Below are 19,032 nucleotides of genomic sequence, written 5' to 3' on the forward strand. Positions count from 1 at the left end.
GAAGGGAAGCGTAGCAGGGGGCGGCAGAGAGTTAGGTGGGCAGATGACATTAAGACGTTTGCAGGGACAACATGGCCACAATTAGTACATGACCGGGGTAGTTGGAGAAGTATGGGAGAGGCCTTTGCCCTGCAGTGGGCGTAACTAGGCTGATGATGATGATGATTTTACTGTAAAAAACAACATAAAATATTTGTGAGGGTCTTGCAGTAGGTTCTTATCCTTGCACGTATAAAAATTTAATCGTAAATTTGCTCCTTCCCTGCGACAATCTGTAGTATTTGAGGGATGTACATCCAGTTTCGGCTTCGCGTTGTTAAATAGTCGCTCATAGCACTTCTGGCCGACGAGCGACGAATTCGATTTCTAGAACCGTGCGATGGAGCGACAAGACCGAGCGATCCGTTCAAGCGAATTAAGGCCCGTTTTGTCGCTCGAAGCCGTCGCTCGTCGCGCTCAGAATCGCACTCGTGGGGTTTAGCCTTCAAACTTTATTTCAGTGGGCTCTTCGTAAAGAAAAAATTGAAGCGAGCTCTCCGTACAAGCTATATCAACTTTTGAATGTGGAAAGAGCGATTACCTGCGGAACTTTGGCACGGCGAATTTCGGCTATCGGAGCGCGCGAAACTGAAACTGATCGGAGGCTGCAGCGCACGCATAGCCGCGTCCCTCTAGGTCAGCAGTTCTGGGAACGTCCGCGGTTAAGCGCATTTTCTTTTTCAGGTCAGAAGTTCAAAGGTTAATTATATTTCTGTTAAATCGCAACTAATTACCCCATATCACCCCATGGTCGCCACCGCTGACGGCATGTACTTTTGGTACGAAACGGCTATTTTGAAATTTTTACTTTGTTTTCATAGAAACACCCAATATATAACGAGGTCGATAAGCGAAAAGAGCACCATGCGAGCAGGCCGTTGAGAAGCCGCGCCAGCGAGTCCCCCGTGTCGGCCAGCAGTGTGCGCAACGCCCGGTTTCCACGCTGGCGCGCCAGCGCACATCCCAGCAGCGCCGACGCCGACGCTACGCCCAGCAAGTTGCCGCGGTCGCCGCGCACCTCTGCCTGGTAGGTCGGGTTGCGGCCTGGCTCCCGCTGCCCCGCCTCGAGCACGAACGACTGCAGCAGGTTGTCGGGTACCGCATTCCTGCGCGGCGCATTTTAGAGCTGCGCGCTGCCCGCGGAACGGCCGCACCTAAACCAGTCGAGCGGCTCGACCCTTGGCTCGGCCGACCCGGTTGTCGATGGTGCCCAGCTGGCGAGCAGCAGGCCCATGATGCTGGCGGACAGCTGCAGGCCAACTGCAGCGGCCAGCAGCCGGCCGGCCGGCGGCACCAGCAGCAGCCGGCAGGCGAGCAGCGGCAGCGTGGCGGCGCCGGAGACCCGTAGCAGTAGCTCTCCCGGCACGGCCAGCTGCCGCCGGGCAGCGCGTGGGACCAGCAACACGCCGATCGCCGGGCCGACCACCGTCGCGGCCAGCGCCACGGTCTGCTGCTGTTGGTTGCGTCGGCACTTCTGGGCGCACGTCGCGGACGACACCATGTTCTGGCTGGTGTCTAGGCTGCTGCCGCTGGCCATGGGCCGCGTGCAGCCATACTGCGGAGCGCGCTTCGCGCCAATCGCAGTGCACGGCAGGCCTGTTACTTCGTCATCACAGACATACCCGGTATATAATGAAGTCAATAAGCGGAGAGAGGTGACGCGCCATGCGAGCACGCCGTCGAGCAGCCGCGTATCGGGTATGTTTCAAACCTCTTTCCTGGGTCTATCCCGCAGGCAGTGCATAGCCGCGCCAAAATAATGTGATCATTTTCAGGTTCGAGCTTTGTTATTGTTTCGAACTTTTAATTAAGCCTGGGAAGATTTGAGATAAAGTGCATCGTTGTGCACTCTTTACAAAATTACACCCTTTGGGTCGTATCTTGCCACAAAACGATAATCGTCATCTGTCTTGTCCGCGTTTCCATTCTTTAAAGCTGCGAGCCCGGTATTTCCAAGTCGCGAACGGCAGAGCATTCTCGATAGGAAAGTAGCGAGAGCAGCGTTTTCAAGAAAGGAACGCAAGCAAGACAGGACGATTATAGGTGTGTGGCAAATATACAACCCAAAGTGTGTACATTTGTTTAAGGGTGTGGGTGTTTTGTTTAATGGCATTTGTTCCTGGGCTGCTGGGCTGCCATTCTCAAAATTACGAGAAATAATTTTTTGTCATGAATGTGAGACCGGGGGGAGGGGGTATTCTGTAAGAGTCCACCTAGTGGTCTGTCCATATCGGCCGCTGCTGATTGGATGTAGCTGTATGAGCGAGGAGGAGACGAGTGGCCCTGGCCAATCAGGAACAACCGAAATGGACAGTCCACTTGGTGGACTCTTACAGAATACCTCCACTGGTATGAGCAACTTTAGTGATTGAATGGTGTGGCATTATAGCCCGCGTATATTGCATGGTGTATAACATACATACGCCGAAACATGCGGAACCTCACGGCGACGGCGACGACGACGGCAGAAATTCGCTTGCACTGTCCGTATAATCGCAATAAAAATGGTGCTGGGCAGGCCATGTAATGCGTAGTGCATATAACCGATGTTCCATTAGAGAATTGGTAATAAGGGAATTGGGAAGCGCTGTCGAGGACGGCGGTAAATTAAGTGGGTCGATGAAATTGGGGGAACTTGCGGGCGCAACTTGCAATCAGCTAGCGCAAGATAGAGGTGATGAGAGATCGCTGGGAGATGCCTTCATTCTGCAGTGGACCTAGAAATAGGCCGATGATGATTTAAACTATTGGCGAAGGGTGAGGGGGCCAGGATAAAGTATCGTAATCAGCCGCGACCAATGATCGCGTGCTTCACGGCATGAAACTGTTGGATTATCAAATATCGGAGCTATTGAATCGTCTAGAAGCTGTCGAATTTCATTCTGTAACAGCCCCCTCATCCCGACATGTTGGGGAAAACGACCTTCAGAAAGGCCAACAGCTGGGCGAGTCGATTTGTTGGCCAGTCCCCCATAGTGGATAGGAGCCACATATGTGATAGGAAGAAGACCAATCATTTTGGCAGTGGTTGTCGTGTGTGGTCTTCTCTTCTTTTTTTTTGTTTTTTGCCTCATACATCAAGAAAGAAAAATGGCATTGTCGAATGTGTAGAGACATTACAATCCCATTACAAAACTGCCCTGATTTTTTTCAATCTGCATGTGTCATTTCTAACGTCTGTCCATTTTATCTTAAGGATGTTTCGGCATAAAGCTGGAACCGCGTGGCGCGTTTGTGAATTGAATAGAATTTATTTCCATATTGAATGGGGGAAAGTCCGAACTAAAAAGTGAAAGTGAAGTTACGCCCGCACCACCGCTGACGCGACAGCACCCACACGAGCTAGAGCCCCGTGAACTTGGCACGGCGGGCGCGCAGGGGTGCGCCGCGTTTGCCGGGTGTTCCGCTGAGCTCTTCCGCGGAGATGCGCACTTGCGCTGCGCTCTCATTGGCGGGCGCGGCAACGCGACGCGGCGCGTCCTTTATTTTTTTGGTCATATGTACCGAAAGTTTGAACTCTGTAGCATGATCTTGGATTGTAGCGCGAAGTGACACGGACAAAGATTGGAGGAAGACAGGTCAGGCTGTCCGTGTCACTTCGCGCTACAATCCATGATCATGTTACCGTATCAACTCGCCCAACTTTCTATCCTTTTGAACTGTGTAGGTTATATGCTTTGAAAATATTGTTACGGGGTTAAAAACAGTCAGACGTCTATTTACAGGATATTTACAATAATCGTAGCGGCTGACAAGATGATAGACAGCGCGCAAAGTCCAGAGCGTCGTCGTCTTCCGACCAAGCTGACAACATATTCTTCGTCAGCGTGTCACATGACCCCCGGCGGCGGAAGCACCAGCTCGCTGCTGGTTAGGAGGCGGGCGAGTGATACAACTTAAAGGGAAGCTGAAACACTTTTCGAAAAAAAAAAAAAAGAGTTCTCTGCGGCATTCTACAGTTTTGAGTCCCCTGAACACGAATATCTGTTTCAAAAAGGGCGGAAACAAACGCAAGCGGCTGTTTTTCCAAGAAAACGCGCACCAGTGCCTCAGGGCATCGCGCGAACGCCGCTGTTGCCCGTGATTGGCCGGGGCCGCTGTGACGTCTTTCGCGGCATTCTCCGGTCGGCGCCGCCGTTTCAGAGCGTAGCACGCTGTTCTGTTCTGGCTTCATAGCTGAGTTGTAAGCATTATGGAACGTTCTCGCTGTCTCGGACAGCTTGTATTTTCGCCGTACATGTTCGAACCGACAGCCGATACGGAAAACGATGGCGGCAACGGCGGCAGCGGCGGCAACGACGATGTTGAGTGTGCCAACAGCGAGAGCGATATGTACACCTTCTCGCGCGTTGGAAATCTTAGTTGGTACGTATGTTCTTTTTTTTTTCATGTAGCTGCAGGTTCCAATGCCGGGAGAAAAAAGCGCTAAAGTGTCATTGGGGACTTGCTGCTGGAAGAATGCCGGAGCACTAACTTCTCATTAGATTGTAAACACGGGTGCAATTCCGCGATGTCAAGCACCTTGCCGCTGCTTGTCTAAAGTAGTCCCGTGGTTTTTTTAGTGTTGATACACGATCGCGAAAATAAGTGCCGCGTTTCAAAGCGCGCACATGCAGTGCTGCGGGGTACAGTCATGGAAGTTGCTTATCATACAAATCCAGGGATGGCCAGAGGTATTATATTGGCAATATTCATACTATGGTTCGACGACTTTGCGATTGTGGCTCGATCAAGAATCGGTATACGTGCTCCATGCTAGTGTTGACATAAAGATAGTAGGCAGTTTTAGCACCGCCATGTGGTAAACACGATAACTGCAACCGTACGTCGAATGTCACTAGGCAAGCCTATACTCCATTTCATACCTCAGGTGCAACGCTGTGGAAGCTACGCACGAAGTCCGGTCACCAAAATTTATTACTGCGCGCGTTTCCGTCTATGCTTCGCAGCGTGCCAGCGGCGTTTGCTCGCGCGAGCATGCACGTGAAGCTGCCGCGACGGGCTGCAATTAAAAAAATACCGAAAAGAAAATTGATTTAAAAGAACGTGTTAGCAGCCGTATAAGTACACGGATTGTTTCTATGGGTAAATTCTTTCTTTTTTTCATTCAGAACTGAGCTTATATATGGAAAATTTTCTCAAAAATCGGGTCAAGAAACACCGAACTTTTTCTAAGTGCGAACGCAGCCACTGCAAGAAGTATCTCAAGCCTCCACAGCGTTGCACCTGATGTATGAAACGGAGTATAGCAACGCTAGCAACAACGCATTTCCGCATTTGTCGTAAGGCTATCCGGCTACGCTAAAACTGTGTTACCAGACGTTAATGGCTGCGAATGTTCGCAATTCTCGAGTGCATCAATGTGGGCCTAATCAGGCTTTCATTAAACTAGGTGCACCTGCATGTGCTGCGTATTGATGGAAGATGAAGAGCTCAGCACAATTGATTTCATCGGCACGAACTTATCTCTCCTCACCGCACGGACCCACTGCGCTGCAAGCTTCTTGTCCTTCGGGAACCTGTGAAACACCACATCGTCTCGCCCGCCTGTGTTCGCGCAGCCGAATGCTGCACAGAACGAGGGCATGTTGGGTGCCCTTGGCTGTAGGCACTCACGCAGCACAGAAGGAAAGAACAGTTTACGAAAATCGCAAAAGAAAACAAACGTGAGCGGCGGCGGCGGCAGATCTCATAGCGTCGTTCAGTAAAGCGCAGGACGGAAAGAGGCATGCCAGCACATGCCAGCACGCCGGTCCGGCAGCTCGGTCCCCGACAGTGACGTCACTCTCGCCGGTTCTCTCTGGCAACCACCTCACCCGGCGCTCCGGGAAGCGATGGGGGCGTGTCCGCGGGGGTGATTTAGAAAGCGATTTCCGCCCCTTATATTAATAAAATGAAAAAAATTACGGAACCGTAAATTGTTAGGTCTGTTCTTCCCAATCCCAGCAATTCATGGAAGTTGAAAACCGTTTCAGCTTCCCTTTAACACGCGCGACATGGACCACGTCGGACGAGAACCGGCGTATTCAGCACGGTATGGCCGATGGCATGGACAACGTCGGAGCAATGCTGAGCCACGGTTGGCTCAAGAGGGGCGATTTCGCACGTGACGTCAGTTACTTTACGCAAGACACGGTAAGGGCCAGAGTAGCGTGAAAGTAACTTCTCCGAGAGGCCAACGCGTCGTGACGGCGACCAAAGGGGAACCAGGGTGCCCGGTGTGTAATGGACGTCACGATGGCGGGCGTCATATAAACGCCGCTGATTGTCCTGCGACTCCACAAGTCGACGTCGGGCAATATGGCGTGCTTCTTGAGCTTTGAGTATGTCTTCACGGGCGTACTCGGACGTGGAATTGAGGCTAGCAGGCAGAATGGTGTCGAAAAGTAGCGTAGGGTCGCGGCCAAACAAAAGGAAGAATGGAGAGAAGCCGGCGGTATCATGGCGCGACGAATTATAGGCGAAAGTATAAACGAACGGCAGCGCAACGTCCCAGTCGCGATGGTCAGTGGAGACATACACGGACATCATGTCAGTAAGGGTGCGGTTAAGGCGCTCGGTTAGACCGTTCGTTTGTTGATGGTAAGCAGTAGCAAGTTTGTATTTAGTCGCGCACGAGTGCAGAATGTCGTTGACAACTTTAGAAAGAAAGTAGCGGCCGCGGTCTGTGAGGAGCTGTCGAGGGGCGCCGTGGTGAAGGATGACGTTCTCTAGGAGGAAGTCGGTGACATCGGTTTCACAGCTTGTCGGAAGAGCCCGTGTGATTGCATATCGGGTGGCGTAGTCTGTTGCTACAGCAATCCACTTGTTTCCCGAATCAGACGTAGGAAAAGGGCCTACAAGATCAACACCTATACGGAAGAATGGTTCTGATGGTACGTCAAGTGGTTGAAGGCGACCAGCAGGGAGTTGTGGTCGGCTTTTTGCGTCGTTGACAGAGATCACACGCAGCGACATAACGGCAAACGTCACGGTATAGACCAGGCCAAAAGAAGCGCCTAGGTCCGTGACACGCCAAGGTGACCGGCAGTCGAGACATCATGAAGCTGGGCGAGAACAGTCTGACGCAGATGCTCAGGCACAACGAAGAGTCGGGCAGGGCCGTCCGGGTGCATGTTAGAGCGGTACAGTATACCATCTTGAAGTTCAAACATGCGAAGGGAAGGATCGGGCGTCGTTGAAGTGAGCCGTTGAATAAGGTCTTGTGATGAGGCGTCCCGACGTTGTTCGGCTCCAATATCGCGAAAAGCAGCCAGAGAGAGAACGGCGACAGGTATGCCGGCCGCAGAAACGTCAGGAGGGTCGACAGGGTGGCGCGACAAGCAGTCCGCATCTTGATGTAACCGGCCGGTCTTGTACACAAATGAATAGTTGTATTCTTGAAGGCGCAGAGCCCAGCGGCCAAGGCGCCCTGAAAGATCTTTGAGGGACGAAAGCCAACACAGAGCGTGGTGATCAGTGATGACTGTGAATTAGCGGCCGTACAAATAGGGGCGGAATTTACCCACTGCCCAAACGAGAGCCAGACACTCGCGTTCGGTGATGGAATAATTGCGCTCAGCAGAGGAAAGAAGGCGGCTGGCCTAGGCAATAACACGTTCTCGCCCTTGTTTCTGTGCCAAGATAGCGCCAATACCGTGGCCACTGGCATCGGTACGGACTTCTGTTGGAGCTGACGCATCAAAGTGAGCGAGAATGAGCGGGGACGTAAGCAGCCCAATCAGCTCGGTGAAAGCACTATAGCTTGCTCAGGGCCCCAAATGAATACGGCGTCTTTCTTGAGGAGCTGATTGAGAGGTCGCGCAACGTTCGCAAAATTTCGGACAAACCGACTGAAGTAGGAGCAAAGGCCCAAGAAGCTGCGAACTTCCTTGGCACATCTTGGCACGGGAAAGTCTTTCACTGCCCGTATTTTATCGGGATTAGGGCGTACACCAGAAGAATCGACGAGATGCCCGAGCACAGAGATTTCCCGACGACCGAAGTGGCACTTGGACGAATTTAATTGTAGCCCCGCCTGACGGAAAACAGATAGGATCGTCGATAGGCGTTCGAGGTGTGTCGCAAAAGTCGGAGTAAAAACGATCACGTCGTCCAGGTAACAGAGGCAGTGACCACTTGAAACCATGTAGGAGGGCGTCCATCATCCGTTCAAATGTGGCCGGGGCATTACATAAACCGAAGGGCATCACTTTGAACTGATACAGGCCATCGGGAGTAATAAATGCTGTCTTCTCGCGGTCCATGTCGTCGACGGCAATTTGCCAGTAGCCGGAGCGAAGGTCGATGGACGAAAAATATTGTGCTCCATGCAAGCAATCCAGGGCATCGTCAGTGCGTGGTAGCAGATAGACGTCTTTCTTTGTTACCTTGTTGAGGTGTCGATAATCGACGCAAGATCGCCAACTGTTGTCCTTCTTTTTAACTAGTACAACAGGGGATGCCCATGGGTTGCAAGAAGGTTCGATGATGTCTCGAGAAAGCATCTTGTCAACTTGTTGGATGATTTGTCGCTCAGTAGGTGAGACGCGGTAGGGTCGCCGATAGATCGGGCTCGCATCACCGGTGTTTATTCGATGTTTTACGACAGATGTTTGTCCTAGAGGGCGCTCTCCAAGGTCGAATATGTTCCAGTATGAGGCAAGGAGGCAACGTAGTTCATTAACACGCTGGGACGGAAGGTCGGGAGCAATCATTTTTGTTCGGGCATTCAAGTCTGAAGGGACGGGGGGCGAAGTAAGAGTTGAACACGAGGAGCTGTTACAAGTTAAAGTCGAAATGTTGTAGTCTCTGGCCGGCGTTTTTTGCGCCAGGGATATTCCGCGCGGGAGTACTTGTGTACAAAGTCCAAAGTTCACAAGTGGAAGGCAGGACGCGTTGTCCGAAATGGTAATGACAGTGTGAGGAAAAGCGACGTTATGCGAGAGCAGGACATCCGGATTAGGGGATACGATGTAGTCACCGTCTGGTATAGGTGGAACGGGGGAGACACCTATGTAGGTAAAGGCACGGTGTGGGAGGCGAATATGCTCTGTGGAACATAGCCGTATCGGAGCACTATCGGGAGGGTCAATAGCAGCAGGTAGAGCGAGTTGCACAACACCAGCAGAACAGTCTATCAAAGCGGAATGTGTAGACAGAAAGTCAAGGCCCAGAATGAGGTCGTGAGGGCAATGCTCTAGAACATAAAATAAAACAGAAGTATGATGTCCGGCGACACTCACGCGAGCCGGACACATGCCAATAACGGCTGGTGTCCACCGTCGGCGACTTGGACCACAGGCGACGGGGCAGGAGTCAGGACTTTCCTGAGACGATTCCGAAGCTGAGCATTCATCACAGATATGTGCGCGCCAGTGTCAATCAGTTTGTCGCTTGCTCTTGACGCCCGGGACGGTGATGTTTACGTCGAGGAGCGCGGAGGCGTGCGGCGAAGGCGGCAGGGGGAGGAGTTGAGGCAAAGAAGCTGTGCGAGTGCTGAACTCGGTGGCACGCTGGCCCATGCCCGAGCCCTCGAGGGTGTGGAGGCGGCACACGAGACGCTGACCCTGTGGCGACCGTTGCAGACGCTCGATGTGGTGAAGCGCTTGTTTCCGCGCGCGAAGTGAGGGCGGCCAGTTTCCCGCTTCGGCGAGAGTTGCCCCCACTTGCGAGAAGCGGGGAAGCGCGTACATTTGGCGAACTGCGTTGCGATGCTCGAGGTCGACGGCCTTCCAGTTGGCTGCACTGGCGTAGGTGAGTGGGAGCGCGTAGAGCGCTCGCGACGTTGCGATCGAGTTGTAAACTCGGAGCGCAAGATGCGGTGTGCAGCCGCGGCCTCGGGCGAGCAGGGAGCGTGCGGCGCCTGCGACTTTCCTGGAGTCCCTGCAGAGTTGTGTGGTGGCCGCGTTAAAGTTGAGGCGGCAGTCGATGTGGAGGCCGAGGTATCGGACTTTTCTCTGCCACGGGAGGGGGCTTCCGCGCAGCGAGAGAGTTGGCACTTCGAAGCGTGCACGGCTCGCACGGGGGTGAATTAGTAGCGCCTCGGTTTTTGACGCCTAGAGCTGAGGCCCTATGCTGCCGAGATATTCGTCCACGGCGTTGATCGCCGACTGAAGTGGTTGACGCACTTGGTAGCCATAGTCCGTGGGCCCGCAAGCAAAAAGAGCTATGTCGTCAGCGTAAATCGCCACACGGACTTCGAAGGCTGTCACCTTCGGTATGAAATAAGGGAGCCTTGCCAGCGCCAAGTTGAAGAGGAAAGGGCTGAGGACACTGCCCTGAGGAACACCAGAGGTCACGCTACGGGGGGTGCTGAGCGCGTCACCCACGCGCACTCTGAGCGTTCGGTCGTTAAGAAAGGCCGAGACATAGTCCAGTAGGCGGCCGGTGATACGCAGCTCGCGAAGCGCTTGTATGATGGTACCGGGCGGGAGGCCGTCGAACGCGCGTTCCACATCGAGCAGCACCAGGTATCCGGCTTCGTAGCGGCTTGCCGCGTCCTCGAGCGTAGCGACAACGTCCGCGAGGGAATCGAGCGCAGTTGGCGGAAGCCGCTTTGTTCAGGGCCAAAGGCGTCTAGGGCGGAGGCAATCCATTCAAGGTGGTGCAAAGCCATGGACTCCATTGTTTTGCCGGGTACCGAGGTAGCGAAACTGGGCGATAGGAGTTGATGTTCGAGGCTGGTTTGTCGCGCTTGAGAATGGGAACGACGATCGCCTCTTTCCAGTCGGCGGGAATGATGCCGCTGCGCCAGACCGAGTTGAAGACCTCGAGAAGTGACGGAAGCTGAGCTGCGTCAATGTTCCTCAGGACTTGATGAGTAACGCCGTCCAAACCGGGAGCGGAGCGACGTTTGCGTCTGTTCAAGACTATGCGCAACTCTCTGAGCGTGAACTCAGCAGAACACAGCACTTCTACATGCTCCAGAATTACGCTCGTTGGGATATAGCGCATAGGAGCGAGGCGTTCAACCATGTTGTGTGGCGGAAGTTCGACGGCGGCTGTGACAGGGCACACTGACGGCCGAGCGAACGTATCCGCGAAGAGTTCGGCTAATTGCTCGGCACTCAACCCCCGGGCCACTGCGATGGAGAGTGCAGGGCGGCGGGCGATCTTGGGACAAGTTGGGCGGCGAGAATGCGCCAGGGGCATGCTTTGTCGCGAGTGTCCTCCAAGGAGAGGCAGAGACTCTGCCAGCTCTGGTTGCGACGCTGCCTGGCATGACGACGGCACGCGGTATCAAGGCGGTTGTAAAGAGTCCAGTGCTCCACCTTGTCGCTTTTGATGGTGCGGCGTTCAGCTTGTCGGCGTGCCGCGCGTAAGTTCAAAAGTTTGATGTCGGGCGCCGGCGTTCCAGCGGGTACCGTACATGACTTGGTCGCGGCGACAACGCACCTCGAAATGTGCGCGAGGAAGTCGGTGTTCGCCGGAGGGGGCGGCACAGAGCGTCCTGAACAGAGACCAGTCGGTGATGCGATAGGTACAGGTCCGGTCGCGGCTCAGACCGAGCGGGTCAAGCGAGATCGGATAATGATCCGACCCCTGAGTGTCAGGGCTGCGTACCCACTCATAGTGGCACCGTTCGCTAACCAGCGATAAGTCTATCACACTCCCGCGCACCTTCCGACGCACGAAAGTGGGACTGCCGGTGTTGATGATCAGCAGACCAGAGGAGTGGATGGAGTTCAGCAGGTTCCTGCCATTAGGCTCACAGCGGCTGCTGCCCCATGCCGTGTGGTGAGAGTTAAAGTCGCCGCACACAACACAGTCACCGTTGATGCGCGCGGTAAGGCTCTCCACGAAACACTTATCCCATCGCTGCACGGGTTACACGTACACGCTGGCGACACAAGTGTCGGCTCCCCTAACGCGCACAGTCACAGCCACACACTCTACGGAGGTGGGAACGATGTCGGCCACACGAACGACGGCTTGGGCAAGGCGCGCACGGACGTAAATAGAGGCGCGGGAGCGACCGGGTGGATGGAGCGGATCACAGCACTGCACGTTGGCGCAAGTCACTGCACGTTGGCGCACTGCACGTTGGCCCAACTGCTTCCTGCCCTACTTGACTTTTGTTGCGAAACGCAGATGAGAACTCGGCTGTAAGCCCCGCATTGCTTCTTCAACCTTCTTGTTATTTTTTTCCCGCCTTCTTTTCCTTCTCTCCCTGATCTTTTTCTCCCCACTCCCCTTTCCCTGTGCAGTGCTGTTGAGGTGTCCTCCTCTGAGAGACAGTTTCGGCACTGCACTTCTCTCTTCCTCTCCTTCAAAAGTCACTACACACACAGTGTCAATCAGAGCCGTAGCAGGTACACCATCCACGTTCACTTTAATGAGGTTCCGATGTGTGGGCAAGGTCAGAAGAGTATTTTTGCGTCGGGTCGGTTTGGCAGCATAACCTCCAGGTGCTGCACCCTTTAGTTTTCCGGAAGGGTGCGCCGGAAGGAGCTGGGGGACAGTGATCGGCAAGATGGGGGCGATCGGGAGAAGCGGCGACGTGGCGAAGGAGAGCGGCTAGAGCGGGTAGGCAGAGAAGTGTCGCCAGAATGTACTGGCTGCGTTTGCGGGGGGAAGCGAGAAGCAGCACGAGAGCCGTGGGATGGGAGGTAGGGCCAGGGGGCCGAAATCCACGAAGACCGGCAGTGACGGGAAATATGGCCGATACGGCCACAAGTGAAGCATTCAGGCTTGTCGTCTGGAGTGCGCCATTCGGCCGGATTGCGATACCGCGTTGGAGCATTCAGGCTGCGGGTGCGTATGACGGTGCTGGACGGACTGTAGTCAGGTCGATAAACTGAGCAGACGTTGGTCAAGCCAATGTTGGCCAATTCCTGGCGCACGACGGACTGTATCAGTGAGACAGTCGCCTGAATATTGTCGGGGCCATGGGTTGGGGTTGTGACAGGAGATGCGGCTTCTATTTCACGTCGGATGATATGTAGGACGTCATCAGAGCGATCGGGCATGGGCGGACTGCGGAGGTCTTCGCAGGTGGACGTAGCAGCCGTGTTGGTAAGGCGGGGAAATGGCTGGGCAATGCGGCGACTCTTGGCTTCTTCAAACTGCCGGCATTTGGTAATAATGGCTTGCACAGTGCAATAATTCTTGAAAACAAGGAGGTGGAAGGCATCATGTGCTATGTCCTTAATAACGTGTGCAACTTTATCAGGTTCGGACATCTTCGGATCCACTTTGCGGCACAGAGCGAGCACGTCCTGGGTGTACGTGAGGTAGGATTCAGTGCACGTCTGGACACGCGAAGCCAGGTCTTCTTGGGCGGCGTGCTGACGTCCAACAGGCTTGCCAAACAAATCTTTCAGCTTCTGTTTACAAATGTCCCAGCTGGTAAGTTCCTCCTCGTGGGTCTGAAACCGTACGCGTGCCGTGCCCGCGAGGTAAAATATCAAATTAGCGAGCATGATGGTCTGATCCCAGTGGTTCCTGGAGCTCACCCGCTCATGTAGTTGAAGCCAGTCTTCAACATCAGTGTCGTCGGCGCCAGAAAATGTTCCTGGGTCGCGGGGTTGTGCTAGAATGACGGTGGGCGTGGGTGCCGTCGGGCCCGAAGCATCCTCGCCTTGTGCTGGCGTGGTGGTGGTGGTTGTGGTGGTGAATTGTAGCAACAGGCGGGTTTAGCCTGGCGAACAAGGCCGGCAATTGCTCCGCCCGAGCGTCTCGCACAATACCGCTGAAGGGTTTCACCATATGTCCATCAAACCAGTCTCTCTTCAGAATTCGATGAGGAGACGTGAAGTTTCTTTGCGGGCTATAACTGATCCCTCGGGAAATATAAGGTGTTGCAGGCGCGCATGCGGAAGGTCCTTGTTTTGCAGATTCTTCAGGAGAGCGTCCCTTTCATCTTGGAATTGCTGGCAGGACCACAAAAAGTACTCAATGTCTCCTGTCTCGTTGCATGCCGTACAGCTCGGAGAATTGATTCGTCCCGTCTTAAATAACCAGGCCGGTGTACTAGCAGATCCTGTCCTTGTTCGATATAGAAGTGAGGCTTCCTCTCGGTGCAATCTCTTGGTTACGCAGGGCATATGCGGTGGAACCCAAAGCGACGCAAAGTGATTTCGAATGTCAGATTTTTGCTATTGATTACTCTTTGGAGCCTTGATTTTGGGAGGATCATAGAGCGCTGCGTATGCAAGCGCATCAGCTTTTTCGTTTCCTGGGATACCAATGTGGGAGGGAATCCACTGAAACTTTACTGTGAAGCCTTTGTTGTTGAGTTCTTTCACGATGGCTAGGGATTTGCGTGGGAACTTGGATGGCAGACCACGGTATACTTGTTGTAACGCGGCCTTTGAGTCCGTGAGGACAACCACATTCTGCGGAGGCAAAGTCTTTAGTTTGCGCAGAGCAGAAGCTATTGCTACGCCTTCCACAACTGTCGACGAGGCTATACAGTCCAGACGGCCAGACCACGTATATCTTAGAGAGGGAATATAGAATGCAGCTGCGCAGCGGTCTTCGTCTGCCTTGACAGAGCCATCTGTGTATACCTGTAGGTGATTCGGGTAAGTCCTGTTCAGGTGTTCCAGGACTAATGTCTTGGCTTCTGCAGATGGAATGCAGCTCTTTGACAGCAATCGTGGTACACTTAAGTTGCATGTGATGTCCTCGAATGTCCAGGGTGGTTCTATCCTTTTCCTCGGTCTCGAGCAGCGCAATCCTAATACGCGAAGCGTGTTCAGTGCTGCATAAAAGTGTGAGCGCGGCCTGTTACCTATACGTCGTAAGACGGCTCTACCGGGCGTAGACTCACTCAATCGTAGTAGCTGGATCATAAGAGCCTGGGAAGCCTTAAGTCGTAGAGGGCGTGACTCAGCTTCGTAGAGCACTTTCTTGTTTGACGCTGGCTGAGGGACTCCAAGGCAAAGTCGGATACCTTTTCTGTGCATTGCTTCTAAGCGATCGTATTGGCTGTCTGAGGGTGACATCAGAGTTAGCTGATACAGGATTCGACTGGTAACCGACGCTGTATGTAGCCGTAGCATCGCCGTCGGGTGGTTGCCCCAGCGTATGCCAGCGACTCGCTTGAGCACATGTAGCCTGGGTGACGATGACGCCACAACGTGGTCAACACCGCGGCGCCAGAGTAGCCTGTGGTCTAAGGTAACGCCCAGAAATCGGACGTTGGTGACTTGTGGAATCTGGTATCCGTCCAAATTCAGCGTCAAGCGTGTAGATTTTCTTTTCACTCCAGGAAATAGTATGAATGATGATTTCTCTGCTGATAGTGATAATCCAATCGTTGCCAAGTGGCCCTGAATGGCTTTTACTGCTCCATGGGCTATTCGTGCGAGGCGGCGATGCTGGTAGCCGGAGACCCATATGCAGATATCATCGGCGTATATAGATATCTTCACTGGTGTTCGATAGTTTAGTGCTCTTGGGAGGCTACTGTTAAATAATAAGGGAGATAAAAACACTCCCCTGTGGCACACCGCGAAATATACGTATTTCATCGCTCAAAGTGTCGCCAAGACGAACTCTGATGCGACGGTCATTGAGGAACGTATGTATGAAACGCAAGAGATGACCCGTGACGCCTATAACTTGTAACTGGCTGATGATGGCTCTTTGAGACACGTAGTCGTAAGCCTTAGAAACATCCATGAAAACAGCAAGTGTCGACAGGCCATCCGCACTGTAATGTTCTATGTGGCTTAGCAGGTCCAGCACGTTGTCTTGAGCGCTTAGACGCTGCCGTAACCCAGTCATGCACGATGGTAGTTTTCGACCCTGCTCGACATACCAAGTGAGTCTTGTGCACGCAATCTTATCCATTAGCTTCGCTGCACACGAGGTCAGTGATACCGGTCTGTATGAGTCCAGAGCTGCAGGATTCTTTCCAGGCTTCAGAACCGGTACCACCCATGCTACCTTCCATAAATGTGCAATAGCCCCACTGGCCCAGACTTGGTTAAAAAATGCCAGCAAGTCACGCCGTCTCTCAACCGGTAGGTTAGTCAGCATCTGATTACTGATAAGGCCAGGTCCCACCGCACAGCGACATCGGAGGCTGCTCATAGCTAGTTCCGGCTCTGAGTGTGAAAGGAGCATCCATTAAAGACGACGGTAGCGGCGGAGGCGGGTTGGTTGTGCCGGCTGACCTGCCGGAAGATTATATTTCAGCGAAGGCATTCGCAAGACAAGCGAGTGTCTTGCCTAACTTCAATGCTAGGGCTTCAAATGGCTTGTTTGGTCGAAAGTTTCCAGCAAGGTTATTAACGACCCTCCATATCCTTGGAACTGGCGTGAAGACCGATAGGCTTGCACAAAATGATGCCCATTGATCTCTTCTTAGTTTCCTTGTATAACGTCGAATCACTGCGTTAATCCTGTTATATATAGTCTTCATTGGTGGGTCGCCCTTCGTCCTCATCAGCCTCCGTTCCGCTCTTCTACGGGCAGCGCATAGATTTTTGAGCTTTAGATCCGGATCGGGGAAGTTGTCGGGTAGCTTCAGCTCAGCGGTAGCTAATCTCTTGCTACGTAGCATGTCCGCGAACAGGTCTCCAGATGATTCGCTTAGGCCGTCCCTGTACGTATCCCAATGCGTCACAGGACAGGATCTTCGGCCGTTGGTTCTATATCCAGCAATGTTAACGAAGACAAGAAAATGATCACTGCCCATTATATCTTTACTGGTCGTTGACGATGCGAGGATGTCCGTTGATTGTAACGTCAAGTCAATGACACTGTAAGAGGCCGGTGGTCGAAAAAACGTTGACTGGTTGTCATTTGCCACGCAGAATCCCTCGGTACTTAAAGCACTAACAATCTGCTTTCCATGTGCATCAGTCGCCTTGTCGCCCCAGAGAGTATGGTGCGCGTTGAAGTCCCCACATATAATCCTCGGAGCTGGGCAGCGGCTGCAGAGGTCTCATAATTTCTCCCATCGAGACCTTCAGGCGAGAGCTCACACGGAGGCCACGCTGAGGCTTCGGTTTCCCAGCCGGACTTGTCCAGCAGTGACTTCCAAAGCACTGCTGCAAAGCTCTTGAACTGGTAGAACGTAATGTGGTATTTCACGTCTCACATATAGCATGGCGCTTCCGTTCGGAAATGTCGTAATACTTTGGCATTGTAGATGCAGCCAAGGAGCGCCCGCTGCGTAAATCCGGCCGTCTTGATAATGATCCCGCAACCTCCACCAAAAATGTTACGGGGTTAAAAACAGTCAGACATATATTTACAGAATATTTACAATAATCGTAGCGGCTGACAAGATGGTAGACAGCGCGCGAAGTCCAGAGCGTCGTCTTCTTCCGACCAAGCTGACATATTCTTGTTCAGCGTGTCGCAATATTTGCGAAGTACATGCTTTTTCCCCAACTTTTATGCGTTATACAAAGCATTTAGTTGCCTTTCGCGGTTTCCTCGGTAAACTATGCCAGGCACGGTGTTTATATTTCGTTGAAATAGGAACCGTGTCCTGAGTGACGAGCGATAAATGCTTAAGAGGAAGCTTTAGCTCGGGCCCAACTCCGACGCGGCCTATTCAAATACATGTAAAAACGCAAAAACGGTTTTCTGAGATAACCCCTGGACCGATTTTAATGAAATTTGTTGCTTTTGAGAGAGAAAGTTAAATTCTAGTGACTGTTGGAAGCGGAATTTTGATTTAGGGCTTGCATTTTGTTAAAGAGATTTACAAAATTTCAGAAGTTCGAAAAAAATAGAAGCACGAAGTTTACAAACTAATAGCTCTGCATCAAGAACAGATATCGCGGTTTTGTAAACGGCATCCATTAGATCATTCAAAGCGGACAAATTTCATATGTCATTTTACATCTTACGTGAGTTTGTTACGTTGTTTACGAGGGTTCTGCAAAAGTTGTAATTACATATTAATAATTTTTTTGAGATTCATGTATAAGATGTCAAATTTGTCCGCTTTAGATGTGCTATTAGGTACAATTCACAGAATTGCGGTATCGCCTATTCTTGCTGAGTTAGAGAGTTGTAAACTTGATAGTTTCGTTTTCTGAAAATTTGCGATTTTTGCCAATTTTTAATAAAAAATTGACGACCTAAATCGAAAATTCGAAACCAACCGTCACTAGATTTTAAGTTTTTCTTTTAAATGCAACAAATCCCGTCAAATTTGGTGCTGTGGTTGCCGAGAAAGACGAATTCTCCTTTTACATGTATTTAGATAGGAGCACCCGAGCTAAAGCTTCCTCTTAATCTGTGTGGGCTCATTGCGGCCCTTGTAGAATGTTACTTATTCAAGCGTTCCAAGGTGTCATACTGCCGTTATTCAAGATGTTTCCCCGATAAAACTTAGACCGCTGCTCTGACCTAATTACAATTACAACCGAGGTCAAATTTTGAGAACATGGGGGGAACGCTATGCCAAGTGTGTGTGCGATGTTAAATGCATGTTGATTGAATGCAGCTTTTGAAAAAAAAATCAAAAGCGTTCGAAAGTGTTGAGCTGCCGTTATCAGCTGCGTTTCCCAAATGTTCAAGAGAATTGCATTTCACATACTTTATATCTAGAAGGAATGGATGCAGCTTAAGTGCAATATATGCCGCGAAGTTTTAACGTTTCTGGTTTATTTAGAAGGGTTACAAATAATCATTGAACCCTCGGGTTTCCTTTCTTTTTTTAATGCGTATGCATATTGGGTTCGCCTGGTGTCCTCAGTGAACAAAGCAGCTTTGTGTTTGGTGACAGTATTAAAAAGCGATGCATGTAGGCAAAGTGGATAACTGTAGGAATAATTACGTGCGTTCTAGAGCGAGTATGTCTAACGAACGGGGCAGAATTTAGCCCGTTGCCCTGGCAGAAATACAAATGCCACCGATATCAAATTTAGCGAAAATGGGGGGAACACTATAAAAAAAATCTGCGAAGATAAACGAGTTAGATCAAACACACAAATTTTGTAGATGTCTTCAGTTTTAGAACGCGTGATACGGCCACTATCAGCTGTGTCTCGCATTGTCCCGATAGCTGTAGGTTACATGTTTAGATTTCGCGGAAATGGG

General features: G+C 52.0%; 1 protein-coding gene across 4 annotated transcripts in view; it reads left to right on the forward strand.

Annotated features, from left to right (window-relative positions):
• The first annotated feature begins 1,062 nt into the window (after positions 1 to 1,062).
• LOC140214085 (phosphatidylinositol 3-kinase regulatory subunit alpha-like) overlaps positions 1,063 to 19,032 on the forward strand; it is a 186,292-nt gene continuing 168,322 nt past the window's right edge. For 2 of the 4 annotated variants that reach the window (XM_072285361.1, XM_072285362.1), the window contains exon 1: positions 1,063 to 1,737. In XM_072285361.1, the coding sequence (XP_072141462.1) occupies positions 1,272 to 1,737 (466 nt within the window). In that variant the 5' untranslated portion in view covers positions 1,063 to 1,271. The remainder of the gene's footprint in view (positions 1,738 to 19,032) is intronic. The other 2 variants (XM_072285368.1, XM_072285370.1) reach the window with 2 other exon arrangements.

This window comes from Dermacentor andersoni, chromosome 11, assembly GCF_023375885.2.
Source record: "Dermacentor andersoni chromosome 11, qqDerAnde1_hic_scaffold, whole genome shotgun sequence".
Taxonomy (NCBI): Eukaryota; Metazoa; Arthropoda; class Arachnida; order Ixodida; family Ixodidae; genus Dermacentor; species Dermacentor andersoni.